Source organism: Manacus candei, unplaced genomic scaffold, assembly GCF_025592945.1.
Source record: "Manacus candei isolate 608988 ecotype Guabito, Panama unplaced genomic scaffold, ASM2559294v1 h1tg000076l, whole genome shotgun sequence".
NCBI lineage: Eukaryota > Metazoa > Chordata > Aves > Passeriformes > Pipridae > Manacus > Manacus candei.
The window spans coordinates 10,010,668-10,038,065 of NW_026138124.1; the positions used below are offsets into that span (position 1 = coordinate 10,010,668).

The 27,398-nt window shown below is 48.0% G+C and overlaps 3 protein-coding genes and 1 long non-coding RNA gene across 9 annotated transcripts; 3 read left to right on the forward strand and 1 right to left on the reverse strand.

The window, feature by feature from the left end:
* The first annotated feature begins 1,348 nt into the window (after positions 1-1,348).
* ZNHIT3 (zinc finger HIT-type containing 3) lies at positions 1,349-2,681 on the forward strand. The gene is made up of 4 exons (XM_051809459.1): positions 1,349-1,460; positions 1,715-1,746; positions 1,817-1,972; positions 2,230-2,681. The coding sequence occupies exons 1-4, from the start codon at positions 1,381-1,383 to the stop codon at positions 2,418-2,420; spliced, it is 459 nt and encodes a 152-aa protein (XP_051665419.1). The 5' UTR covers positions 1,349-1,380; the 3' UTR covers positions 2,421-2,681.
* Positions 2,682-2,729: 48 nt separating this feature from the next.
* Positions 2,730-20,453, reverse strand: MYO19 (myosin XIX). 3 transcript variants are annotated; one of them, XM_051809387.1, is made up of 25 exons: positions 20,422-20,453; positions 19,192-19,281; positions 18,411-18,555; positions 17,570-17,718; positions 17,223-17,336; positions 16,337-16,469; positions 16,064-16,133; positions 15,603-15,705; positions 15,295-15,391; positions 14,782-14,858; positions 14,328-14,418; positions 13,189-13,360; positions 12,846-12,919; positions 12,632-12,753; positions 10,832-10,945; positions 10,314-10,490; positions 9,396-9,542; positions 8,822-8,929; positions 8,108-8,178; positions 7,371-7,480; positions 5,620-5,783; positions 4,865-4,994; positions 4,620-4,705; positions 3,984-4,289; positions 2,730-3,533 (listed from the first exon to the last, which is right to left on the reverse strand). In XM_051809387.1, exons 2-25 carry the CDS (start codon positions 19,201-19,203, stop codon positions 3,405-3,407), a joined length of 2,901 nt encoding a protein of 966 aa, XP_051665347.1. In that variant the 5' UTR covers positions 19,204-19,281; positions 20,422-20,453; the 3' UTR covers positions 2,730-3,404. The 3 variants fall into 3 exon arrangements, with proteins under 3 accessions (XP_051665347.1, XP_051665348.1, XP_051665349.1); XM_051809388.1 differs by lacking the exon at positions 20,422-20,453 and adding an exon at positions 20,048-20,202; XM_051809389.1 differs by lacking the exons at positions 2,730-3,533; positions 3,984-4,289; positions 4,620-4,705; positions 4,865-4,994; positions 5,620-5,783 and adding an exon at positions 6,876-6,973 and having other exon boundaries at positions 20,422-20,451.
* Positions 8,925-14,460, forward strand: LOC127480870 (uncharacterized). Its single transcript, XR_007908041.1, has 3 exons — positions 8,925-9,424; positions 10,091-10,238; positions 14,347-14,460. It is a non-coding gene; the product is annotated as an uncharacterized LOC127480870 (long non-coding RNA).
* On the forward strand, positions 19,595-25,544 carry PIGW (phosphatidylinositol glycan anchor biosynthesis class W). 4 transcript variants are annotated; one of them, XM_051809421.1, is made up of 2 exons: positions 19,595-19,737; positions 21,764-25,544. In XM_051809421.1, the coding sequence occupies exon 2, from the start codon at positions 21,778-21,780 to the stop codon at positions 23,296-23,298; it is 1,521 nt and encodes a 506-aa protein (XP_051665381.1). In that variant the 5' UTR covers positions 19,595-19,737; positions 21,764-21,777; the 3' UTR covers positions 23,299-25,544. The 4 variants fall into 4 exon arrangements, with proteins under 4 accessions (XP_051665381.1, XP_051665379.1, XP_051665378.1 ...); XM_051809419.1 differs by lacking the exon at positions 19,595-19,737 and adding an exon at positions 20,541-20,795; XM_051809418.1 differs by lacking the exon at positions 19,595-19,737 and adding an exon at positions 20,816-21,547.
* Positions 25,545-27,398: the final 1,854 nt, after the last annotated feature.

Genomic DNA, 27,398 nt, shown 5'->3' on the forward strand with positions numbered 1-27,398 from the left:
ATTAAAATGAATTATTTAAATGGATAATGTAACTCAGGCAAGATAATTTCTTTTCTCCATTGTTTTTTTTTTTTTTTTATTTTGGAGCACTGCTGTTCTATCAGGGACTTCTGGGAACTCCACCACCCCCAACCCCAAGCAGGGTTTGGCTGGAACCTGAACATCTGTATTTCACCCTCAACAACAGGAGGTTCAACCCAAACTTCCCACAGGGCAGATGGTGAAGATCAACCCGGGGTGGTTTTTGATGGGATATTTGCTGTATGGTGTAATTTTTTTATCCTCTTCCATATTGACATTGGGAAGGTGACATGTCAGGAGCAGAACACTTGATGTGTCACTGCCCATGGCAGTGATTGTCACTGGGAAAGCCAAGGGGACAGCTGGGATCCTGCCAGAGCCCTCCAGAGGGTCGGGATCTCTGTATCAGTAATTCTCTCTATCTATATCTCTCTATATGGATATATCTGTGTATATGTCTATATCTCTCTGTATCTCATCTCTCTCTATCTGTACATCTATCTAATCTCTCTCTCTTTCTCTCACTCTCTCCACTTCCCTCTTCTCTCTCCCCCTCATATATAATCTCTCCCTATATATAGAGATATATATCTATAACTGTACCTCTTTATATATCTGTAGATCTCTCTCTGCCTCTGCATCTCTCTAGATATCTGTAAATATATCTTCCTGTATGTCTGTGATCTCTCTTGTATATATCTATAGATATCTCTGTATGTCTATAGATCTCTCTCTATATATATCTATAGATATCTCTATATATCCATAGATATCTATATCTCTATATATAGCTCTCTCTATATATATCTAGATATCTCTCCATATATATCTATAGATATCTATATAGCTATATATCCGTCCACCTTTTTCCATCTCTATTTCTATATAATATAGAAATCTATATCTATATAAATACCTAATATCTCTCTCTATATCTGTAGATACCTATATATATCTATAGATTTTCTATATATATCTATATATATATTTTCTATATATATCTATAGATCTCTATATATCTCTCTAGATATCTCCATCTCTCTCTCTATCTGCTGATATCTCTAGACATCCACATTTTCCATCTCTATTTCTATATAATCCCGATCCCCGGGGCGGGCGGGGCCGCGCTCGGCGCTGGATTAGCGAGCCTGGGGGGATGCGCTCGGCGGTGGATTAGCGAGCCTGGGGGGGGGGGGGGGGGATGTGCTCGGCGGTGGATTAGCGAGCCTGGGGAGACGCGCTCGGCGGTGAATTAGCGAGCCTGCGGGGACGCGCTCGGCGATGGATTAGCGAGCCTGGGGAGATGCGCTCGGCGGTGGATTAGCGAGCCTGGGGGGACGCGCTCGGCTCGGGGCGGCCATGAGGGCAGCGGGGCCGTGCGGGGAGTGCGGGGAGACGGGCACGGGCCGGTACCGCTGTCCGCGCTGTGCCAGCACATAGTGAGCGAGGGGACAGGGCCGGGGGAGCGGGACACGGGTCGGGACCGCTGTCCGCGCTGTGCCAGCACATAGTGAGCGAGGGGACAGGGCCGGGGGAGCGGGACACGGGCCGGGACCGCTGTCCGCGCTGTGCCAGCACATAGTGAGCGAGGGGGGCACGGGGGGCAGGGCCCGGCGGGTCTGAGGGCGCGGCGGGCTTTGTGCCGGTGTGGCCCCCCCTCCGGGCCCCTCACGCTCCGTTGTCTCTCCCGCAGCTGTTCCGTGCGGTGCTGCCGGACCCACCGCGGTGAGTCCGGGCCGGGAGGGGCCGGGCGGGGCCGGGGCTGCCCTGGCGCTGACCCGCTGTGTGTCCGCAGAGCGCTGCGCGCCGCATTCCAGCCAGGAGCGGGACGGGGAGAAGGGTCCCCCCGCGGCCCCGCCGAGCCCCGCACACGGCCCCTGGTCCCTGGAGGACATCCTGGGCGAGGAGGATGAGCAGGACCGCGTCCCGCTGCAGAAACTCAAGCTTTTAGGTGAGTTTGGGAATTCGGGGGTCAGCCGGGTGTGGGGATGGTGGGGCTTTAGCAGAAATACTCCCCATTCCCAGGAGTTCTGCTTGAAGCTGCTCCCAGTCGTGCAGCTCGTTGCAAGGCCTTAAAGAGTTAAATATCAGATATTTGGCCTTCCACCAGTCTCTTTGAAAGTTTATTTGCAAAATAAGGAAGGTCTTAACTTCGGTTGTAACCCTTTGAGATTACTCCTATTTATCTTTTTTTTTTTCTTTTTAAAGGGGAATCAGAAGAACTGAGGGCTTTGCTGCTGAACCCACACCTCCGGCAGCTGCTCCTCACCATCGACCAGGCAGAAGACAAAAGCTCCCTCATGAGGAGGTTCATGCAGGAGCCCCTGTTTGTGGAGTTTGCAGATTGCTGCCTGAGGATTGTGGAGCCTCCCGAGAAGGAGAACATCCTCCCCGAGTGAGCACGTTTTCCTTTCCTTGAGGTTCTGTGCTGCAGAGCTGCTCCATTCTGTGTCTTTCCTCAGGGTCTGGTCACTTTGCCCCTGGATTTCAGTGCTCTGATTTCAATTCAGAGTTGACAGTGAGAGGTTTCTAGAGACTGGGGGTTGAACCTGACACTCTGCAGACCTGCTTTGTGTTGGTACAGAAATACTGGCAGCCGTGGCAAATGTTACTTCACAGTGACAATATTAAATATATTTGCATTTATTTTAATCGACAAATACTCTGAAATGTTTTTGTTCGTTGTTTGGGATGGTCAGACACCTTGACAAGGTGTTGAGCAGTTTATTTAAAATGACATACACAGAGGAGTTGAACATTTCTGAGACCCATGAGCAAGAAAAGGACGGCACAGAGCACCTCTGATGAGACCGTGGGCAGGGCAGTGCTGTTTGGGGAGCTCTGGAAACGCCTGGCAGCTGTGAGAGCTCATATATTTCAGTCATAGAGAGAAAAAAGCAAGAGCCCAGTCTTGCTTTTCCCTGAGACATCTGCCCTCAGTGTTACGTTGGCTGCTCCTCCCTCCCTCGGTCAGTCAGAGGTGTGCCAGTGTTTGGGGAACACTGGTGGTCACTCAGGAGGGTTGTGCCTCTGAGAACCCAGCAGGAATCAGGAATATTTGCATTATTTGCTCTCTCATGACCAGCCTCTTGCCTCTCCAGGTAGTGCCAGCAGCGTTCAGTTCAAGTATTTATTGCTTAGAGCACCTGATCTGGTTTAGTTGATTGTTCTCATAGTGCTGATATGTCCTGTAACATGTGCCTGTGTGGAGGAATGGCCCCCAAGCCCCCCAAATTTGACCTATATTACATCACATTGTATTTTACGTACAAGGCAGCGAGGTGGAAGCTCTGAGGTAGCAGCAGATGTGGCCGTTGAGTGATTTGAAAGCAGCAGCTTGCAGAGAGCCCTCCCCTGAAGGCAGAGGTGTGCAGGGGGCAGGCCTATGTGGGCAGGAGTTCCTTTCTGTCCAGCAGGATCTGGTTGAATCCCGTGATGGAACAGGCATCCCTGTGGGGGCTGACGTTGGAATAGTGCAGGGGGGACTTCCTGCAGTGGAACCTGACAGAGCCCTGCAAGGAAAAGAGGTGGAGAGGTCAGCTGGGGGGTTGGCCAGCTTTTGAGGTGATTTTGTTGTTCATGTTTAGTGTCTCTGAGCAGCTAGTGACTGTGAGGATAGAAGAGGACCTCCAGAGGAGTTTTAGTACAAATGGATTTAAGAGAACTGAGTACCAATACTGTAATTTGAACTGGAATTAGCTTAAACTCTGGAAATTGGAGTGTTTAGTGCTGAACTTGCCACTGCTTCTGCCTACCTGCAGTAACTGTGACCGGTTCTTGCACCCAGAATTTTATGCAACCTCAGAAAAGTTTCCAAAAAACCCACCAAAGTGATTTGTGACAAGGTGCAGTTTCTGAGGGCAGCCAGTGGCTGCAGCTTGTTGGTAGGAAATGGTATCCAGGACTATTCCTTGAACTCCTGGCACCCTGCCCGTGCTGACTGGGGTCCGTGAGGTGGTTACCTGTGGGAGAGCTCTGATGGAAGCGATGCCACAGCCCAGGGAAGGGCTCTCCAGCCTGGAGCAGCCGCTCTCCTGGAGCCCCCTGAGCCAGCCCAGCAGCGCCAGGTCCCTGCGGGGCCCTGTGGCTGTGACAGGGGCAGCAGCCAGGACAAGGCCCAGGGGCCAGAACTGGACAATGGCCTGCCCAGGCCACGCTGTGTCCAGGGAACAAGGCAGTTTGGCCGGGATCACCGTGGCTCCAGGAGCTGGGAACTCCTCCCCTTCCCCCTCATCCAGTTCTGCCGCTGCCAACGCGGCCATTTTCGCCTGGTGAAGATAAGGAACAGTGTTCAGCGAGGTTCTCAGACACCCTGAGCAGAATTTAAAGAGTCTGGAAAGGAGGGAATCTGAAAGGGCAGCAGACCCTTTGGGGCATTCCCATGAAGGTAAGGAATGGGTTTATTCTGCAGAATAGAAGCAGCTGTGCAGGACTGGCATCCTCTGCTCTTCAGCTGGAGAGGAGTTTAATGGAGCACTGACAGTGCTGCTTTTGTATTTAGTTGAGGCAGAGCAGTAACTACTAAGAGGGAGATTCCTTCTAAAAAAAAAAAAGCCTCAGTGACTGAGTTCTGTGCTTCCCTGTCCCCACACCCTCACCTTCCATCTCCTCCAGCCACGTTGGATGACTTTGGCAGCCCCGCGCGTCCTTCGGAACCGACTCCTGGCCAGCCAGGAACGGACAGCTGAGGGTTCAGTGGAAACAAAGCTGAGTACAAACAATCTCAGGAGCTCTGGCACACAGTGTAAGAGGTGGCACTTCACCACCCCTGCCACTTTAATCCCCCAACATAACTGGAAATGTTCCTTGTTCTGTTGTCCCAGCCACATTTTTGTGGAGTTACCTGCTTGGATGACAGTTGCAGACTGTTTTTCCTTGGCAAACTTCTTCTGCTTAAACCTCCTCCAGCAACACTGAATGCAAAATGCTTTCTCATTTAACACCTCTGCCCTCCTGGCTTCCAGTAGCTCCAGCTGCAGTGGGGACAGGAGCATGGAGTTAGTACTCAGGGCAGAGTTCTGCTCTCAACTCTTCCCTTTTCTGCAGCCTCTTGGTGTTTGTCAGAGAGCCACATCCTCATTCCATTGTCCTGTGACTGCTGGATTAGGTGTGGGAAGTGACAGCACTCCATTAGTGCTTATTAGATAATATGGAGACAAAAATGTAAGTAGTTGGGGGGTCACAGTAGCAGCTGGCTTAAAACCAGCTCCACTGAAGGGGGTTCTATGGCTGCATCCTGCAAGCTTGGCAAAGGTAGCTCTGTCTCCTTCATCTTCTTCCCCAAGGAAGCTGTGTGGGGCAGTTGGAGTAGCCAGATCTGTCAGCTGAAGGTAAGGAAAGCTGTAATCTTTCCTGGAATTGGGAGAATCCTGACAGTTCTAGACACAAGTGCAGCTCCTTGTCCCTTGGCTCCACAGAGGCCATTAAACAGCTTCTGAGGGCTGGGTTCTGATGGATGCCTGACTGAGTTGAGTAATTTGAAGGAAAATGCCCAATTCTGGTCACACTGGCTTGGCAGGAGCACTGCCCCCACCATGGTGATACCTGTGCCAGAATCCCCACTGGGCAGGTGAGCTCCAGAATTGTCAGCCAACTTACCACAGAACTGGCCAGGAATACTTTGGTCTTCCCACAGTACACTGAGGGAGTTCCTGCTCCACTCCCTGTTTGCTCAGCAGTGCTTTGTCCCATAACAACGTTCTGCAGGATCCCAAGAACAGCAGAACGTGATGCTTTGTCTTCATCCATCACTGGAGTCTCACCTGGAAACGAAGCATTGAGGAGGAGGAGTCACAAGACTTGGAAATCAGGACCAAGGAATTGTCTTCACACTGAGATTTCTTTGCCATCTAGAGGGGGAAAACCTCCAGCAAGAGGGGAGGAGGTGATGGCTGAGAGCACTCAGCCTCACTGGGGTTTGGGGTAAAATGGGACAGCACAGATTTCATCAGGTGCCAGCAACCAGACAACCAGTGTGGGGGGTGTTTTAACTGGGAACAAAGAACAAAAAGCAAGGAATTGGACTCAGCCTTAATGTACTGAAAGGTGCAGGAGGGGGAGACAACTTGTGCACAGGTCTCCAGCCTTCCCAGGGCATTGGAAGCAGCTATGGGGTCAGGTACTGAGCAGGACTTTATTGCAGCAATTAGAGGTTATTAAAACCATTTGTGGGACACAGTGCACAGCTTTTTACATCATGAGACAAAGAGGTTGGCCAGATGAATCTTAACTGCAGATTCAGACGTAATTCAGAGCTGTCCTTGAAAGAGATTGTGTTGTTCAAGGAGTTCCTGCAATGGGCTTTGTATCATTCCATCCTGGATACTGTTTGCTTTTCTGCTATAAATATTTCTAAGGAGATGAGAGCATTTTAAGGTACTGAAAACAAATAGGAGCAATTCTTGCCTACAGGAAGACATCTGGTGCCTGTGATGGTGTTCGTGGGGCCGGGCTGATAAGGGAACCAAAAGCTTATCCCCGTGTTTGGGAAATTTGTTTTGCTTTGTTTGCAGCTTATTACCCCCTAAAGATAAAAAGGACTAAGAACCTATCACACAGAGGCTTTGCAGCTAATGGGTTTGTAATTGAGGGGGAAAGATACAGTGTGTAAGTAATTTTCCAGCCTGTACTTCCTTCCTCCACTCCATTTCCAGCCAGTGAATGGATATCCAGACATTTTACTTATCTGAACAGGCTGGTACTTACTGGTCCTGCTTCCTGCTGGTTATGGAACAGACCCACTGGGTGAAGATGGGATTAATTTGGGAGAGAGAAAGGGGTTGCAGGAACCTTCAGTATTAAATGTAACCTCCTGATGAGCTCCTCCTTTTAGGGGTTCACAGCAAAGGCATTACCTTGTAGACTGGGTTGTGTTTTTTAAAGTCCATCCTCGCTCTTGCTTAGAAAAAGAGAAGTTTGCAAAAGGTGGAAGAAGCAGCAGAATCCAGGTAAGCTGGAAGGTCAGTGATTCAGCAAGGAAGCAAAGTGGGGGGAAAAAGAAAGGAGGGAGAAGGAACATGAGCCAAAAGGTAAGAGGTTTTTCAAGTCTGCTAAAGAACCAACTCTAAATCAAATTATATTGGGTGGAGGGAACCCCAGACACCACTGTAACTGTAATTGTTCCAGCCAAGAGGAACACAGAAAACTAGCAGTAAGAGGAAAGATTTTAAAAAGAGCCTGCTGTAAGCATTAGGCAAATTAGAAACTCCAATTGGTGACAGATTAGAGAAGTATTCTGAGAACAGAGGTGTCCCTCGTGCTGAACACAGTAATCACCTGACCTATGCAATATCAAATGGGTGCAGTGGTAACTTTACTTGATGGCAGAGGGATTATCTGCACAAACATACCTTTTTCCTCAGCAGTGTGAGAGTTGCTTTTATCACACACTCTTCTTTTACTGGGCCCACAGGACTCTCTCAGGATTTCGTAGCGCTCAGTGAAACGTTGGAAGGGGATCCTGGCAGACAAACACAGTGAATGCCAGGGAAGAGTCACCACTGTGGCAAAGAGCTTATCCTTTGGGGGTAAAAACTGCAGAATGGCTTCAGAGATCCAGTGCAGGGAATGCAAACAGACTGATGCCTGAAGAGTCACCAACAGGCAAGAAACTACAAACTCCCAGTAGTGCCTGTAGCAAAGACTGGGCAGGAATTGTGCTTGGATATGACAATGATGAGCTTCACCCCATCAGTGCTGAGCTGTGACTATCTCAGGCCTGGCTCTGCACCCTCTAAACGTGGTCAAGAAAGGCCAGCAAGGCTGTGATGGGATGCTGAGCTCTGAGATGTCTACACTTAGATAAATGCCTTTTGTGATTTAATTTTAATTGCTAAAAATGTTGCTGTGAAGCCACGTTCAGTTAGAAAAATTTTAGTACATAATAGTCCACATCAAAACATCTCTTCCCCAGCTTCTCAGGCTGGAAAGGTACAGGGAGCTCTCAGACAGCTTTGAAAGCATCAGTAGTTTCGAGGCCTAAAACAAAGTGCAAAATATTTGGGTTTCCTTGCTTATAAGCTCTTCTGAATAACATATGCCACTAATTGCTGCAGAAGTGGGTTATGCTCAAGAAGTCTGGACTCACCTGACAGGGAATCCTGCTGCACTGATGGTGATGGCTTCAACTATTCCACATGCCTGAAGCTGGCTGAGAACCTGAGGCATAAATTGGGATGGTTTAGGTGACACTCTGGGAGCTGCTCCTCTCTTGTGGTATCCACACCCTGACTGACCAAATGCAGCAGCAGGTGAAAAGCCAGTGGGGGTATTTTAATACTATTTTCTCCTTATTATTTTAACACTATTGTGCACTCAGCAAATTCTATGAGTGTTTAAAGTCAAGGCAGCAACACTCCAGCTGCTTGTTTTCCTATCAGATGAGGGTCTCTAGTTACAGCTCTGCTCCCAAAGTCCTCAGCTGGTCTCATCCAACTTGTCCTGCACTCCAGGAGCAAGCAAAGGTTTGTTTGGGAGATCCCTGTGTGCCCAGGGCTGCTGAGCACTCAGATCACCCTCATCTGTTTGAGGGCTGGGAGGGCAGCACCCCAAATAACCCAGGAGTGCCCTGGGAAGAGAACTTCTCCTACAGCAACACATAAGTTGCACCTGGAAGAGCTGCTGTGCTCACAGGCTCTGTTCTGGACAAGCACCATCAGTGACTCTGAAGGGAGGTTTTTCTCTGCAGCCTCAGAGGAGAAGCAGCTATTTCAAAATGTGCTGTGAGAGGAGCTTTGCAATGCAAAGGCCCCACAACGTCTCCAGGAAGCTTCTCAGTGAGGAAAGGCTTTGGAAAAGTTACCTCTTCTCTTTTAAAAGTCATTGCCTTGCAGTCAGCATTGGGTTTGATGCAGCGGATGTAGTGTGGGGTGGTCCTGTTCAAAATCTCCATGAGATGTTCCAGGGAGCTCTGCACAAAACAGACACAGGAGGGATCAGGGACAACTCCTCCACAGGGAGCTCAGCTCATCAGGGGTCTTCTGTCAAACCCAGGGAGCTGTTTTTTCGCAAGGATGGCTTTACAGACTCAGAGCAATTCTACAGGGACAACTTGAGCAAAAAAAAATCCACTCTATGGATGCTTTCATCAAGTTGTTGATGGTAAATTCAGAAAGTTTCCAAAATTATAGCAGGGCCATGCATTGGCAGCAACCCCTCAAGAGGAACAGGTAAGAAGCAGCCTCAAAAAGGCAGGTGCCCAACTGTTAAAGGTAAAATCAGAGGGAGTTAAGACCCAGACAATAGCAGGAGTCTGAAGCTGTTTCTGTTTTACAGCTGTTTCAGTTTTACATCATTTACTGATCTTCATCCAGCTCCTGTTTTCTCATCTAGTCACGAAGGCAGCTGTGGAAAGCAGGAAGCTGAAGAGGATGTACCTTGAACTTGGACACCACTGTAACAACAGGTGCTCTGTTCTGGGTTTTGATGTTATTCTGGTTGTTTTCTGTCACAGGAAATAATTTTTGAAGCAGAGAGTCCTTAGAGTTCTGCAAAACATGGACCAGCTCTGGTGGAACAGCATCCTGCAAACACAGACATGATGTGTTAGAATCTGGACTTGGGCAGACACTGCCACCTCTGCAAATGACTGAAAATTCCACATAAATAGATGGAACAGTATTTCTGATGCCAGCTTTGATTTCACCACAGCTGCAGTTCCAAATCTGACCGTGTCCATTCATTCATAGTCAGATTTGGGAACTGAAAACAATGTTTGCCTGAATATTTAGCAGATCCAGTCAAATGTGTGACTGCTCCCTCCATTGTTCTTGTTATTCAGCTTGAGTGAGCCAGAAGCCTCAGCACTGGTTTAAAAGGACAGTCTGCAGCAAACATTAGAAAGTCTATTAGAAATATTCCTTTTAATTAAGAGATGGTGTTTCATGGCATCACCTATTTTATTTATTCCCTGATGGCACAACGAGGCCAAAATTTGAATACTTCCAGAATTTCCAGTAAAGTCCATGCTCTTGTTTCTCATAAACTCACCAGATTTTTTTTAGGGGAAATGAAGCACTCTATTTATGGTTATAAAAATGCCCTGATGCCATTAACAGTTCTGCATCCCCAGGAATGGGAGAGGCCCTGATTTGGTGATGGTCCACTTAATCCTCAGCTGAAAGGTCTAACAAAGAATTGTTTGTGCCAGTGATGGACTGAAAACCAGAGCAAGAACATTCCCCAGCTATACATGGCCTGAAGGATTTCTTTGGAGCAAGGTATGTACATCCAGCACACACCCCTGAATAGACTTGTTAGTGGTGCTTTGATTTGGTCTCTCTGGAAACACCTACCTTATTTTTCTCCACCATTGCTGCCAGCTGGTAACAGACTCTGCCAGCATAATGTGAGATGATGAAGTTGGGCTTCTTACTAAACCTGTCTCGACTTAAACACTGGTTACTAGACAAGGCTTTCTCAATCCGAGTCTGGAAGAGGGTGGGGTTGGAGGGTCTGTTCAGGCGACACTCCTGCAAACGAGATGGGATTTGTCACAAAGAACTGACTCTAAAAGATGAACCACTTCAATTTAAAATCAACAGCCTTTTTGCTTTTGCAGCATGCCAGCCCTGGAATATTGGGGGAGTGGGGAGGATGGGAAGTAACTGAGGCTTCGTATTTGAATCAGAACATCCAGGATCAGAGGGAAAAAGATACTCAGAATATGAGGGAGCAGTGTCATGATTATTCTGAAAACAGAGCTCTGCAGAAATTGTATATCTGACAAGTTTTCTGTTCATACTTTCTTTGGTGCTGTGGGACAAAGGCAGGAAACTAAGCCAAAAAAGTTCAAGGTTCAGATCACACTTACCTCGTTCAGCAAGGAAAAAATGCTGAGAGGATTTCCCTCTAAGAGATCAAGGCAGTTCTGGTTATCCTGGTAGTTTATGAATGACCACTGCAGGCCTTCAGCTGCATATTCTTCCTGAAGGAAGAGGGAAAGGATCATCCTGCAGCAGAGGGCACCAGAGCCTGGAACTGTGTCTTGTGCAGTTGATGCAGTTAATGTTTAATGAGTTAATCCCAGCTCAGCTGCTCATCCAAAGCTCAGCTCGAGTTTAAGACCAAGATGAGAAAAAAAAAAAACAAACAAGGGTATTCTTGCCCAGGTAGGTTTTGAGTGTGGATCAGATCCTGCTGGAACAATTTGTCTGAGTATTTGGGAACCTCACAGATTTATCAGAGTGAGCTGCAAGGCTGATTTAGAGAGTGAACAGAGGCTACAGTCACACAAAGCCTGTCCTGGCTGTGCTGAGATTTGCCCTGAAGGGCAAGGAACGTGGAGAACTCCTTCCTTAGACTGGGACACAGCCCTAAACCAACCATTGTGTGCCAGGCTTTACTAACTGGGCTCCTTTTAAAGCCTGATCCAAGAGGAAGTACAGAAAGATATTAGTTGAAATAATCTGCACAATATTTATGCTGAACTACAGGACAGTCTGTCAGGAGTGTTTAACAAGCTCAAGCTCTGGGCAGTTATTTTAAAAGTCTCCTGCCAAAAGCTTGCTCAGCACAGCCACTAATGGCATTTAAGTGGTTTGGGCCCCAGCCAGAGGCAGAGAGGTAAGAGGGCAGGCAGTGACTGGGAGGGGAGCAGCAAACAGAGGTCATGGAGCAGTTTCAAGGCAAGTAATTGTGTGCTTGAACTCGGTTTCCATCTTCACTGACCATTAACCCCTGGCACACTGACGAGGGCAGGCAGGGAAAAAAGCCTGGGAATGTGAAAGCACAAACTGTAGTCAAAGGAACACTTATCTCCTGAACAAATTGACAAAGCCATGCTGGGAGGCAGGAGGTGCCAGTGTGCTGGTGCCATAAAGAAAATAATTTCCCAGATTATGCAGTTAATGGCAAAGAGCAATGTGGTAATGGAGCTGCACTGGGGGGGAACTGGAGCAGCCCTGGAAGGGACTCTGTGCCCCCAGAGCACTCAGGAGAACTGGAATTAGCAGTGTGTGACCAGTGAGCTGAGGGACTGCAGAGCCTTTAGCGTGGTGCAAATACCTCCTCTAGTGTGAAACAACACAACTTGTGAGCATTCCTAACAAAACCCAAAAGCTGATGCACACTGAGGTTTGGTTTTACAGGTACTGACACAGCAGCTGGTTCATGGAGCTGCTCCCCTGCAGCAGGAGGACTCCACAGGTACCACGTGGGTGTTGGGGTGACAGGGGTCTGTTGGGCTCTGCCTTCACACTGAGCTCAGTCTGGGAGCTCCCCACTCTTTTTTTTGGGACTCTGTGCTTGAGGAAGAGAATTAACATGGCTATGAGCAGCAGCTTCCAAGAGAATCTCTAGGCTGCACTTACCTCAAGAATTTAAAGTGTTCAGCTCTTTGAAGAAAACCAAACAGTTTAACAGGCACAGTTTAACAGTGGAGCTGGATAACAGGGAACAGATTTCCAGTCCCCAAGACAGAAAGCTGTGTCATTCCACCAACTGCCCCACACTCTCCTCTTTAAAAAGCCACTGTTACATCCCACTGGTTTCTGTGGCATTACTTACTGCCTGAAGGTTGCAATCTGACCAGAGGCACAGAAATAAATACAGTTGAAGTGACAAAAGATGCTGTTTTAAAATTAGATTTTTTTTTCTCTTACTGGGGTCTCACCTGCTGTGCCTTCAGGTAGTGTGCTACAAAGTGCTGCTGCAGTTTCTCATTGGCATAGTTAATACAGAGCTGTTCCAGGTTGTTTTCAGGGAAGGCTTCAAAACCATAAACATCCAACAGGCCTAGAAGGAAGGTGGGAAGACAGTGAGCTTTAGTCTAGGAGCAGCTTGAAGGACTTCCAGTGAAACCAGGGTGGAATATGGAATATCCATACCTATGAAGCTGGTCCACACCGATGGATCTGCATAGATGCTCTCATTGATGACCAGAACGAGCCACTCAAACAACCTGCAATGACAGTGGGATGGGGTGGAAGCTGCTTGCAGGGCAGAGTTCTCATCCTGCTGTTCCTGTCGGTGTCACTTGGAAGGAACAGAAATCTCTGGCACGGAACAGCAGCACTCTGAAGGATTCTCTGCCAGTGCACAGCAGAATGAAGGGGTGTTGAGAGGGAAGGGAGGGTTACAGTGATGGAATCCAAGCAGAAAGCCAAGGGGAGTAAATCCCTCTGGCCTCCCTCCTCCCTCCCCAAGGCCCCGGGGCTGGCACGGCCGTACCTGGCGTAGATGACTTTGGCCAGGCAGTCCCTCCTGGTCTCACACTCAGCTCTGGAGCAGGGCTTCTTGAACACCTGCTGCTGTTTCCCAGCAGTTATTGTCCGAATTCTTAGGGATTCCAGTAGTTCCTCCACGGGGATCTTCAGCAGATCTCCAGTGGTCTTCACAAAGCCTTGTTCAGGAGGACAAACAGTGCCAGGTTACCTGGATGCAGATCCTTTAAGCTCTGGAAGGTCTATAGTGTAGGAAAATGACACTTCCATGAGCTCACCAGCTTCAATGTGGACTTTGGATCTTTTTTACCCAAACTTGGGAGCAAGTTTTGCAAGACCAGACTCTTAATTTGGATGTAGAGTTCCCCTAGAATTTCAGGTACTCTATTTAAAATGAAGCAATACCAAGCAATTCTGAAGTTTGCCACACTGAAGTTGGTGTGTTATAGAGTCTCTCTAGTCTTTGTTACTTGTTCACCTTTTCTGAGCAGAGACCTTGAAATCCAGGTAGACAAATCAGTCATGGCCAGAAAAAAAAACAGGGAAAAAACCAGAAAATGTAGAAGAAGAATGCTTTGTTAGCAAATACTCAAAGATCTTGCTAAGCTGAGCTGTATGAAAAACAATTTAATATTAAATAGAGTTTGTGAAATCCTAGTAGGAAACTTCACTGTTCAGGACAGTTTTGATTCTGAAGGAAAACTAGACCCACAAGCCTCCTAAAGACATGCAGAACCACCTCTATTTATGCTGCAATTTTAACAGATTATCTGTTACTCAGTTCAAGTCTTTATCATGAAAACTTCAAAGCTTTCATGTTAAAAGCCCTGCTCTCCACTCTGGCTCAGATTTCTGCAAAGTCTTGTGGTGTCAGGGTAAGACTGCAATCAAGAGTCACAGTTCTGCCAATAATCCTGCTGAAATCACTGACTGATGCTGAAGTTGCCTTGACCTGTCACAGAAGGATATTGTCTCTCAGAGCAGGGGAGCATTAGAGTTTTGTTTACTCACAAAAACAAGCTTAAATTTTGGTTTGCTCATGACCTTGATAGTCTATATCAGCAGAAGGGTGCAGTAATCCTTTCCATCAGGCATCTGCACTGAGATAACAGGACTCCCTGGAGCATGGCATGGTTGTTGCCTCACCTTTGGTTTTGTCTTCCAGGTCACAAGGCTGAGATTCATCCACTGGATTAGAGAATTGGATGTTCCCAAGGTGGAGAAGGCCTGACAATACCTGAAACACAATCAATAACTGAGGTTTTTAAAACAGCTCCCCTCCAAGGCAGTGTCCTCTGAGCCTTCCTTAACCCCAGGAACAGGACAAGTCAAAACATTTCTGCACCAGAAGAAGCAAACACATTCCAAGCTTCTGTGTGAATCCCTCGTGCTGCAATTCCTGAAGGAAAACTGCAGTTCACAGGTGGAGGCTTTTTAGTTAAGATCTAATATTTGGCTGTGCAACCCCATGTGTTGCTGCAGGAGCACCAACCAGCCCATGCTCTGCACTGACACAGGTTTCCTTCTGCAGCAATCCCCCAGCAGGAGGACACTCCAAACCCCCCCAGCAGCCTCGTGGTGCCCCCTCTCTGTACCTGACCTTGAAAACATTGCTCTGCGTGGAGCGCTCGATGCCCAGGTGACACATGGCAGCTCTGGTCACCTCGAAGCTGTCCTCTGCAAAGCCAGACAAGGGCTGGTTAGAACAGAGCCACGCACACAAACACAGGCAAGCAGGACCCTGCACAGCTCCAGCTCGGCTGGAATTGTCACAGGACACCAAGGGAGCCAGAGGCAGTTGGGGTAAATCCCCCAGTACAGGCTGGAGAACCCAGTCCCTGACTCAGTGCTGCCTCTGTGGCTCTGCAGTGAGGCAGCAGGTGCTGAAGCCCATGCAGGGACAAGACAGTTTCAAAACACAGCCCCAGAGATGCAAATTCACCAGCCACAAACAGCCAGGTTGAGTTTTAAGATTTAACAGTGCAAACTGAAACTTCAAAAGAGTCCCACTAATGCAGGTGGCCCTGGGGCACGGGATTGAACAGGACATATTTTTGCCTGCCTTCCTTTAAAGTTCCAGCTGTTTTTAATGGACAGTGAAACTCATCTTTACCATCCAAGTTTCTTTCAGGATTTGGCAGCCAGCGGTACTCAGCCCCTTCTGGAAGGTTCCACTCCAGCCTCTCCTCTGCAGTAGCACCTTTTGTGATCTGGAGGCAGAAAACAAGGTAAAGATTGAATTGTGCCTTTGATATTTACAGCTCACAGATAAGGAAGAATAACATACTGGGAGGGTGATTTAATTTGGAAGCCTGGCAGACAGGGAAACTGTTAATTATTGAAAGTTGCAACTGTGCTAAATCTGGTGATTTCATCCCACTGTTTGTCAGAAATACGCAGCAAAATTAACTGAAGGCAAACCTGATAAAAAATATGAAAGTTTCTTTCATTGGGGGCCTGATAGGCAACTCTGGTCTTCTCCAAAAGGAAAGTCTGAATGGAAGCACTACTCAGATGGTGGAATCTAGAGGGGGAAAAAGAGCAAAGATTTCAACAAAACCTCTTCACAGAATCCAACAGGTGCTGTGTTTTGTGACACCAACTGACTGTGAATGCTTTGCAGTTCACCTTCAGTTTTGTGCAAGCCTAATTTCGTATTTCATTCAGAGTTCTTAACTGCATCTCTCTTCTTCCACTGCTCTGTTTGAGAGATCAGGGTGAGAGCTTGCAGAAACAAGAAGGGAGATAATAACAGTGTGAGCTGCCAGCAAAACCAAAATACGCTCTAAAGGCAGATCAAATATTCTGTGGCAGACTTCAGCAACAGGCTTGTGAAGGTTTAAAGGAACAAGACAACAGGGGGTTGACAGAGTGACTGTTACCTGTCTAGCTGGAGCTGGATGTACTTCCCAAAGCGGCTGCTGTTGTTATTCCGCAGGGTACACGCGTTGCCTGTGGAATTGCCAGGGACAGAATAATCAGAGTGGTTCCACTCTCCCATGCAGGACATACAGATAGTAAGGGTGATTTGATCCTGTATTTTGAGAGTTTACTTTTAAGGGGAGGACCAAGACATAGCTTGGATTTGTGTGCTAACAAAGAAAATTCCCACAGTGGCCGTTCCTGCTTTTTGCTGTTAAAAAAGCCTCATTTACCAAATGCTTCCATGACAGGGTTGGAGTCCAACACTCTCCTCTCTATCCTTTCCACAGTTTCATTGCCTTTTGGGGAGATAACTGAAGCAGCAACAGAGGCATAGAACTTCATAAGGCAGCGAGAGGTCCAGGTCTGCAAGAGAGAGGCTTGACAATAAGGGCCTTGTTTTTCCCAGGTTATCAGCTGTGTCAGTGAGTGAGCAGTGCTGGCTGCTGGAGACACAGTGTGCAGCTGGTGGGGAGGCTAAAGAGAGGAACTGTGTCAGGCTGATAGCTCTGGTTCAGTGGAAACTCTGTGCCACAGACACATTGAAACGCTGTTGGAGTGGGAGTGCTTTGCTGAATGGCAGTTTCATTGAGATGTCACCATCTGGAAGCTCAGCCTGAATTAACAGCCAGTGTCTTAAGATGAAGGGAATATAAAGGGATTTTGAGTCATTAACACCCAGCAAATCAGTTTGTTCTCAGGCTTAAAAATACCCTCAATATTGTCCTGAATAGGGAAGGGCCCAGGGCAGGCTCTGAACTCTCTGCTCCATCTAAGTCTCTACACAGGGTTTGCTGAGACCCACATGAGCTCCCAGACAGACCAGGCTGGGGCATCAACTCAGGTGCAGTTCCTGTTGAATGATTCAAACCCAGCCCTCCCAGAAATGACAGATGTCACCTGAAGAGCAGCTATATTAAGCAGAGTGTGTTTAACTGCAGCAATCACTTAATGCTTCACACATATTTCAAGAGAGTCACACTGGAGCAGACTGGCTACGTGCTCCATCAGAGGGGGTTTTAATTCATCTCTGCTCCTTCAGTGCAACACTCTGCACTACAAATCACTGGCAGATCTCAAAACTTAAGAGCAATGTCATAAAAAAAGAAATTTTCTTACCTTCCCAGCACCACTTTCCCCACTCACAATGATAGACTGGTTCACAGGGTCCATCTGGTTTTGGACGTTTCTGTAGGTTTGCTCAGCCACTGCAAAGATGTGAGGTTTTAAATCCTGGCAGTGAAAGAGAATATTCAGATTTAAGAGAACAGTAATTACACAGTTCAACAGCAATGGATAATAAAGGTCACCTCACATTTACCTGAAAACAGTGCTGCTCTTTTCACAGAACTAATATTTCACTAGAAATGGGTTTTAGCTTTTAGGAGTGTTTTGCTCACACAGATTTTGAGGAGCCTGACATCTGGGTTCTGCAGAAGGACAGTTATTTCAGATACAAGCATTACCTGAGGACGAAGTGCAACATGGTACTCTCTCATAAGCTCAGGGGAATAGAGGCAGGAGAAAGGCTGGAATGGATTTAAAGCCACGAGGCTGCAGCCAGCATTGGTGTAAAACAAGTTGACTCTGTATCTTGCTTGAAGACATCTCAGAACTGAAAAACACACCTTCTGTTAGCACCTTTTGCAAAGTGTATTTGATTCATCCTGAGCCTGTTTGGAACAGAAATCCTCAGGTATGTTACCTATTAGGTTTAACAGAGAATGAGGTGACCAAGAGAGAGATATGGGTCTAATGTACACAACAATGTCTTCAAGAGTTGTCCTTGTTTGTAAAAATTTTAAGGGATCTGCTATTCCATTCAATAAATCCTGGTTTTTTTCTTTTTTCACACAGTCCTAGAAGGCAAATCTATTCCCTTGCAGAACACACAGGCAAGAACTCCCCATCTCTGCTAGGAACAGGCCTCAGCTGCTTCTAACAGCATCATCTTTAAAAGCTGAGGGAGGAATTTACTTTTTAAGACCAATTTCATGGCTATATTTGGAATCTAAGAGCTCGTTTTCTGATGTGTTCAGTAACACTAAACTGCAGTGCCAAGGTCCTGCAGGAGTCCTGCAACAGTGTTAACTCACACCTGGCTGCCTGAACCAACACCACCCATGTGAGCTCTGCATGCAGAGCGTGCTAAGTGTGACTTTCAAAGGCTCAGAACAGGCTTTAATAGGCTTTGAATCTTTAACTGCTGTGTTCATGGCCCTATTAATGCAATGAGAGCAGGAACTACCCCAGATCAGTAGCCAGGGAAAGTGATTCCTCAGGAGATCCTCCCCTGGCTGCTCCTACCTGTCGTGGTTGTCACTGGATTAACTTTGGTGAGGTCATCAAAAAGGTGCAGTTTCTCTTCATCACTGAGGAAGGCTCTAACTTCTTCTTCAAATGATTCACTGAGGTCATTCCAGATGACAGAGTCTCCTTTTTGGCCATTTTCCTAGAGGGGGTGTCAGATCAGCACCAGTCAAAGGCTGAATCCAGCTGGACTTTCACCTCATCCACTATTCCAGCTCTTCTACTGCTCCCATGTCCAACTGTGGACCAACACAACTGCAGTTTTCCCAGCAGAGACTTTCATTTTCAGGGTACACACACCCCAGCCAGGGGAGAGAAATGGTGGTTCTGGAAGAGCTGGCCTGCATTAGCTGAAGATTTGTCCCCTTTGAATTACCAAAAATGTTCAAATCTTTCCCTCTGGGCTCCCGTGCCCTTCACAATATTGGCTGGAAGGACACACTTATTGTACAAACATAATGGAAAACTAAGAGAGATTCCAGGTCCTGTTTGTCACTTACAGGGAAAGGAGAGGTTAGATAAGAAAATGAAGAAGGGAATAAATACCCTTAGGGATGTGCTAGGCACCTGCCCTGTTAGAGCCAAGGGCATAACAAAGATCCCTGCCTGCTGTTGGTAGCACAGCTCAAACCCACAGTAAATAGGTCCAGTCAATTCATGAAGTAGGGGTGAATATTTATTAGTAGTTACCTAATCTTGACTGCATGGAAATAAGCCAAGAATTCTTTCCTGGCAGTAAAATTTAATTAGCACACACAGTTCCTGGTTTTCTCTTTACCTGCTTTGGCATCTTGTCCAGGCCTGTGGATGGGAACGCTGGAGAGGAGCCTTACTTTAGGGTACTTCATTCAAATCAGACTGAAGGATCCTTAAATAAGACAAAAAGGCATTTAGAACCAGATACCTCTGGACATGTCAATCTCCAGAGGCAAAGCCCAAAGGCTTCAGACAGAATTACTGATCCCAGTGGGACCAGGCAACACTGGAAGCCTACCCAGACTGTCAGTGACGGTCACACGTTCTACTGCCCCTGCAAAGAAAGCTGATTTGGAGAGAATAATGAACTTTTCCTTACATCAGGAATAAAACATTTTGTTTCTCTTGAATTAATAAAGCAAGGTTTCTGGGCAAGAAATTGCAACTTTTTGTTAAATTCCTTCTGTTTGGCCGAATAGGAAGGATTTGTGGTCTGACGGCATCGGAGGAGCCGCCAGTGCTTTTGGAAAGGCTGTGACTCAGAGAAGTTTGTGCTGCAGCAGAAACTGCTGAGATAGGCTGCTGTCCCCTTTCTGCTTCCTCTGGAAAACCGTGGAGCCAACCCAAGGTGAGTCAAGCCCTTTGGATTTCTGTGGTAAACACAGAGATTCCAGTCACAGAGCCAGGAAGAATTCTGTCCTTCCAGCAGCCGAAACTGCCATTGCTCCCACTCTATTTCTAATTCTATTTCAAATTCTATTGTAATTTTAATTCTATTCCAATTCTATTCTATTATAGTCTATTTTAAATTATATTATATTCCAATTCTACTATACGACATTCTATTTTAATTCTATTCTAATATATAATATTATGTTATAATTCTATTTATCTCTTCTCTTCTCTATTCCTATTCCTATTCCTTATTCCTTTCTTACATGGCATGAAAACACCACTTAGCGCCACGTTCGACCCCTGAGCTGATGCTCGCAGAGCTCAGGGCACCCCGCGACCCCCATCCCAAATCCCGTCGGTCCATGGCGGTTCCCCGCGAGCGGCCTTTGTGTCTGTGCGGGATCCCGGGGGACGCGGGATCCCTCCCGGCCGCTCCCTGCGGGTGTCGGCAGCCCAAGGTCGCCGCCGCCGGGCCCGGGGCGGGAGCGGGGCCGGGGTTGGAGCGGGCGGGCGATCCCGGCGGCGGCGGGAGGCACGGGACGGGATGGGAGGGATGGGATGAGATGGGACGGGATGGGAGGGATGGGATGGGACGGGACGGGCGGGGTGGGACGGAAGGGGCCGGTGCGGGACTTACCGCGGGCGGCAGCGGGAGCGGGGCCGGGCGGGAGCGGGGCAGCGGCGGGCGGAGGAGGCGGAGGCTCGGGCGGGGACTCGGGCGGGGATTCGGGAGCTGCGGAAGCGGCTCCGCTGGCGAAAGTGCGGGCGGCGAGCGCGGCCGGGCTTTACCTGCGGGCCGGGGCGATGCGGGACACACACACGGCCCGGCCCCGGCCCCGCCGGTCTGTGCCATCGCCCCCGCCGGCCTGTGCCATCGCCCCCGCCGGTCTGTGCCATCGCCCCCGCCGGTGTGTGCCATCGCCCCCGCCCGTCTGTGCCATCGCCCCCGCCCGTCTGTGCCATCGCCCCCGCCGGCCTGTGCCATCGCCCCCCGCGCTGTCCCCGCTCCCGGTAAGATCCCGCGGGGGAGACAAAACCCGCTGGCTTTGAGCTGTTCATTAACGCTGTGGAGGTTTCACAGGTGTTCTCCCGGAGGTGGAGGAGCCGGGCTGGGCTGGGGCTGCCTCAGAGAGGTGCCAGGGGGGGATCTCAGCCGCCGGGTTTGTTGCTGACCTGGCATGGCAAAGTTCCTTAAGGTCGCGTTTTTCCATAACTGTTTCATTTACACTATAGAGAAGATGGCAAAGTGTGTTCTGCAGAGCGGGACATACAGTAAGATTATTCGCAATGGGAATATTCAGTGGAGTATCTGGTATTTAGAGACCTTAAACACAAATATATGAAGAATCTTGGAGTACAGAAGGATGGGTAATGCTGGAGCTTGTCCAAGTCTTCCATTTGCCTGTAACTCTGCTCAGCTTCTCAGGCCACTGTTTCTAGCTTGGGGGGTGCTGCTCTGTGTTCTTTAAATTGAAAAGTAACTCAATAACTCCTGAAATCAATGGTGTTTTAATGAACTGGTACATAAGATTTCTTTTTAAGGAATTCTGACACCCCTGTTCTGTGAATGATCGTGGACCAGAGCAGAACTTAAAGGGTTACCAAAGCAAAGGACATTACCAGAACAGAAGAGAATGTGGCAGAAGGTGGGAGGAAGTATCTACAAGGTGAATGGAGCCAAAGGTTGCATGACCCAGAACAAGACAATTGAAGAAAAGAAGAAAGCTGAATAGGTGTAAAGATGAACAATAGTTTGTTAGAAGGTAGAAGTATGCATACTGTAAATTTATAGGGCCGAGTATTGCTTGCTGATAGGTTGAAGATGCTTAGCTCACAAACCAGAAATGAAACTAGTTCCTCTATGAATAGAGGCTTGAAATAAATAATAAAGGATTCTCTTGCTGACCAGCAAGGGTGTCCGTGCCTCAGTTGCTACACTGTGCTACAAAACTAACTCAAGGTCACATTTGTGTTTTCAGAGGAAGAAAGAAGAATGTCCCAAAAACAGCTGAAGGAAGCCTTTATCAGCAACCTGAACGGAACTAGTTTGCTGGAAATTTCCGTGGGCTTGTCTCTGCCTCCCCTGTGCCTGCTCTGCAGAGGGCTCCTCCTGATTCTGTACCACCTGCACTATGGAAAACCTGTAAGTTCAAGGAAATACAGCCTGCTGCTGGACTTCCTGGTGCTGGTGTCTCCTCTGCTCTTCTCCTGCACGGTCCTGTCTCCAGTCCTCTTTCTCGTGCCGGTTATCCTCGCCGCCTTCTGCGCCGGGATATTTTCCAAAATATGCAGCCGGAGAAAACAGGAGACCAGGGTGCCCTTTGGGCAAATTGTAAAAGAGTTCCAGCAGACGTACTTGGATCCCGACTACATTCCAGCAATAACCGTGTTCCGTGTCTATGTCAACGTGCTGACAACCATCAGCATCTTGGCCGTGGATTTCCCGCAGTATCCCCGGCGATACGCCAAAGCCGAGACCTACGGCACGGGAGTTATGGATCTGGGGGTCGGAGCTTTCGTCTTTGGCAACGCTCTCGTTTGTCCTGAGGTTCGACAGAAGTCTCATGTGGCACAGCCCAAGTTTTCCAACCTGGCCAGGCAGCTCTTTTCCGTTTGGCCCTTGGTCTCCCTCGGCGTGGGGCGACTGCTGAGCGTTAAATCCATGGATTACCACGAACACACGTCGGAGTACGGAGTGCACTGGAATTTCTTCTTTACCTTGGCTTCCGTGAGACTTGCAGCATCTCTACTTTTAGCCATATTTCCTAAAAATAAGTCTTGGATCGTGGCTCTGACTCTGGCTGCACTTCATCAGCTCATTCTCAACACTACCTCTCTGAAGACGTTTCTCCTGCACGGGAGCAGCGGCAGGGACAGCAGGGTTGGATTTCTGGATGCCAACAGGGAGGGGCTGGTCTCTCTCGTTGGGTATCTGGCCACTTACCTGGCGAGTGTCCAGGTGGGGCTGTGGCTGCTGCAGTGCAGGAGCTCAGTGAAGGGCTGGCTCGGGGCACTGCGGGTCCTGGCCCTGGCAGTCGTGGTGCTGTTCGTGTCCCTCCACGTGTCCCAGGCGCACACGGACCCCGTGTCCCGCCGGATGGCCAACCTCTCCTTCTGCCTGTGGGTCGTCGCCCACTCCCTGATGTTATTTATCTTCTTTGTAGCCACTGACCTCACCTTGGTGCTCACAAAGCTGCTGGTGAAGGGCTCCAGCGTGCCCTGCAGCTGGAGCCTTGCCAAGCCCCCTAATTCCAACAAAAAGCTCGGAACGGCGGCCGCGCCGGCGGGAAGGGAAGACGAGCTGCCCCAGCCCTGCCTGATCAGTGCTATTAACAAAAACCAGCTGCTGTTTTTCTTGCTGGCAAACGTCATGACCGGTGCTGTGAATATCCTGGTGGATACGATCCACAGCAAGGCTGCCTTTGCACTGTGCATATTGCACTTGTATATGTTTGTTAACTGTTTAATTATGTCTATACTGCACGCCAAAAATATAGTATTAAAGTTTTGGTGATTTCCACTCTGAGTGGACTAGTTGGACTTCGCTGTAGCTGGATGGTGGTATATGGAAAAATTAGTATTTTTCCTGTGTGCATTACAAAAATTAGTATTTTTCCTCCCTTTTCCTGTATTGCAATAATTTATAATTTAGTATAGATTTTTATCATTTATTATTGATTATTTTTTATTGGTCCTCGTTACCAGATTATACAGTCAATGCTGTTACCTGTTAGAAGTTGTTACACGCTTTCCTGAAAACTTAGTTTTTGAGATTGCTGAATATTCCTGCTGCTCCTAGGAGTGAATTGTATTTACAGTTAGTGAACTGTGCTCATACCTAAGGGCTGGTGGAATTAGGTAGCGATGTATGGAGGAGAAGCCAGATGAAAAGGAAGAAAATGAGTAATTATATATAGAGAGAGGCTTAGCTGTGTCAAGATTTACTTAGTTAAGGCCCTTGAATAAGTAATAGATAAGAATAATTCTTTATACAAAATATATTGAATAAGTGGATACTTAAAAATATTTTTGGCCCCAGTCCTGCAAAGATTTATGCATATGCTTGACTTTGATGGTAGTAATTGTATGTGGAATCTTAATCACATACCGAAATCTAAATTAGCCTTTGAATTAAAGCTAAATTTTATTTCCATCCTCACTGATGAATACAAATGAAGACCCTGGATAAAGTGTGATGCTCTGAAGGATAAACTCTACTGCACATGAATTTATAAAGCAGTTGTTGGAGGTTGTGGTGCAAATAATAAGAGCACCACAGCCTTTTATAAGAAAATACAAAGATCCCAAACTCATTCACCCCCAACCTGCAGGACCAGCACGTTGTGACAGCTTATCTTTAGGAACTCTGTAAAATAGGGACTTCAGCTTTCAAAGTACTCAAGGCCCACCTACTTGTCTGTAAAATGACTTCAGTCACTGAATACTGTATTTTGACAGGAGAGATGTCTTCCAGGGGGAATATTTGGTATTAATTTTTATTAGCAAACAGACAGGGTGCAGGTAGAAAGAAAGGCTCTGCAGTGGCAGGGCCTTGACAAGGGATGTGCTCAGTTTCTCTCTCTCAGTCTTCCTGCAAGGCCAGAGCAGAACCCCCTCTTTGTGACAGTTCTTCCTGATCTCATAAGGTTACCGAGAAGAGAAATATATTTAGAGAGCATGAGGAATTCAATAATGGGATATAAATACTTTAGAATACAAATGGTAGTTGATGATAGATGGCTGATGTCAGTCCAGTTACAGCAGTGCACAGGGGCCATATTTCATATTTCTCCTCTCTATCAATTGTGATGAATCATAAAACCTTTGGAGATTGAGCCTCTAAATCAGATTCCTTGAGGCAGCCATGCTGTGGAAGATTCCTAAACTTGTGAGGTTCTCTTAGCCCCTGGCCAACAGAAGGGTGAAGTCTGAGGATTAAAAGCTGTGGCCATGCTGAATTCCTGCTTGTTTGCTTCCAAGTGAAATCCAAGTAGTCTCCAGAATTAAAGAGATCCAGCCTGGTTTATCCTGGGGACAAATGCAATAATTGGCAACAATGTCTTAGAAACAGTTGTGTGTTTACAGCAGTTTTCTGGTAACTGGTGGATGTATTTATTTTAAAGCACTTTCTAGCCTTGCCTAGGGAAGAAAGGCCTCCCTCATGAACTGAATGGCACTGCTCGTTTATGCAAATTTACTCATGGATATTAATTTTTGAAATATTTCAAGCCCAGGCCCTGCAGTGAGTTGTGCCTGTGAGCACAAGCCTATGGGTGTGATTCAGAACCAAGGCATGAACTGGGTGTGACAGGCAGAGCTGTGTCTGGGCAAGCACAAGCTGCCCAGGTGCCAAGTGCACTGGGTGAAGCAGAAATGCCGTGGGAGGTCTGGGCTGTCTGGGCAGAGCCCTGGGAGCTCCACACAGGTGGGTTTGCAGCACAGCCAGCAAACCAAGGGCATCTGGTTGTGCCAGGGGAGGGTTTGGTTGGACATCAGGAGGAATTTCTTCATGGAAGGGGTCTCCAGGCATTGGGAGGGGCTGCCCAGGGAGGTGGTGGAGTCCCCAGCCCTGGAGGTGTCCAAGGACCAACTCAGTGCTCTGGGCTGGGTGACAAGGTGGGGATCAGTCACAGGCTGGACTCGATGGTCCTGGAGGTCTTTTCCAACCTGAATAATTCTGTGATTCTGCAAGTTGTTCACCACTGAATTAACGAGGGACAATTAATTCTCATTGCTTATTGTCAATAACAAATGCAGCCAGCTCTGCCCTGAAGTGTGGTTATTAATGCTGAATATTTAGGCCATGAATACAGATAATTACCCAGGCCCCTCAAAGAGCCCAGAGATGCAAGGGGGCATTCTTTGATCCCGGGGTCTGTGGGAGCAAACAGCACTGCAGTGGGGCTGAAAAGATGTGAGCAGTGAACAGTCTGCAGGCACTTTCTCCACACACACCCCAGAGCTGTCAGCTGGGTGCTGCAACACTGCATTTCACTTCACTCCGGGCTGTGTTTTGACAAGCAACCCCTTACAGATCAAAGATATATTAAAAAAAATCAGAAACTTTTATTTAGTTGTTACATAATTAGTAAAAATTTAAGATATTTCAACTGTGAACACTGAAATGGTTCAACCATAGTGTGCCACCAACTTCAATAACAGTAAATCAGAGGACTGGGGAAAGAGAAAGTGTTTTGCCTTTGCTGCCATAATTTCACCAAATTACCTTTTTGTAGGGCTGCAAGATGGAAAAAATATGATGAGAGGGCAGAGCTGATTACATTTATCCTTAACCTTTTGTTAAACATTAGTAACTTCTTAACAGATCTCATTATTTTTAAGGATCAGCTCCTTAGCATGCCTTCCCTTTCAACCCAGCACTGTCTCTTTTGAAGTCAGATGTTACAATAAAGATTGCAGGCAGTATCCTATTTCAAAGCCACGGTGTCCTCGGGAAACAGGTATTTCTTCCAGGCAAAGAGGGGCATGCAAATGAAGGCAGGAAGGGGCTGGCTGCCTTTCCACTGTGTTGCAGACAACAAACAAGCTGTGTGTTCCAGCAACGAAAAAAAAATTAAAAATCCATGGATAAAAACTGTATGAAATGCGATGGTGCTTTTCATACGTAAGGTCATCAATGTGCAATCCAAGAATGCGAAATTTGGGCACTGCTGTTGATAGGATCCAGCCACGCTCTGGGAGTGGAGGGGCTCAAGTGACACAGGAACCCACACCCTTGCAAAGAAAGCGTTAAGTTCACCTTGGTTCAGGTTGCTCACAGAGCTCTGGTGTGAGAAATATTCTTTATTATTAAAAATCCCAGCTTTTCTGCTGCAGAAAAAGATGAAAACACACCGACTGCAAACGCTGCAAGCGCCGTGTTCCCGTTAGAGATGCTGCACGAGGAGCTCGAGTAAATTAACTCCTCCACCAAGCACGGGTTTTATGCAGACACGAGAAAAAAAGAACGCAAAATTCCTGCTCCTTAATTACCTCCCCTGCGTTTTCTCGTGAGGACTTCAATGTCTGTACACACGCGCGCACACACACACACAACAAGAACGAACAGATCAGCTGGGCTATTTAATAGCTCGAGAAAGGCGCTGGGTTCGGTGTTTTATTTTTTTTTTGACCGCTTAATTGAGGCAGCCACAGGATTTCGGGCCGGTTGTCCAGGCGCCAGCATCCCTCGGTCGGGGCAGTTCCATCCTGCCCTGCCTGGCCGGACCAGGCGCGGAGGGCTCGGGGGTGTTTGGGCTGGGGCGGTGTCTGAGGCGAACTCACAGAATATCCCGGCTCGGAAGGGACCCACAAGGATCGAATCCGACCGAAGGCTCCCCCGAAACGCCACGGAGCGCCCTGAATTCCGCGCATTTTTGCCGCTCCGCGCCAGGGCAGGACCCTGCCGGGGCCGTTCGCGCCCGCGGTAACGCCCCGTGAGAGGCAACTCGAGGCGGCGGCGGGTTTTAACCCCCCTGCGGGGCTCCCCCCGGGCCTCTCGCCGCCCAAACCGCCGCTCCCGGCGGCCGTTCCGGGCAGCGGCCCAGGGGCCGTTCCGGGGCCGCCTCCCCGCGCCCCGCCCGCTCCCCCCGCGCTCGGGCCCGGCCGGTGCCC

What these genes read in the sequence shown, in the direction of transcription:
- ZNHIT3 (XM_051809459.1), top strand. Translation starts at nt 1,381, where the DNA reads ATGAGGGCAGCGGGGCCGTGCGGGGAGTGCGGGGAGACGGGCACGGGC. An exon ending in GTGCTGCCGGACCCACCGCG is followed by an intron (nt 1,747 to 1,816) that starts GTGAGTCCGGGC and finishes GTGTGTCCGCAG; the next exon opens with AGCGCTGCGCGCCGCATTCC. An exon ending in GCAGAAACTCAAGCTTTTAG is followed by an intron (nt 1,973 to 2,229) that starts GTGAGTTTGGGA and finishes TTCTTTTTAAAG; the next exon opens with GGGAATCAGAAGAACTGAGG.
- MYO19 (XM_051809387.1), bottom strand. An exon ending in CCCTGTCATGGAAGCATTTG is followed by an intron (nt 16,134 to 16,336) that starts GTAAATGAGGCT and finishes GCAATTCCACAG; the next exon opens with GCAACGCGTGTACCCTGCGG. An exon ending in TTTTTTCCTTGCTGAACGAG is followed by an intron (nt 10,491 to 10,831) that starts GTAAGTGTGATC and finishes TCTCGTTTGCAG; the next exon opens with GAGTGTCGCCTGAACAGACC.
- PIGW (XM_051809418.1), top strand. Translation starts at nt 21,526, where the DNA reads ATGAACAATAGTTTGTTAGAAG. An exon ending in GAACAATAGTTTGTTAGAAG is followed by an intron (nt 21,548 to 21,763) that starts GTAGAAGTATGC and finishes TTGTGTTTTCAG; the next exon opens with AGGAAGAAAGAAGAATGTCC.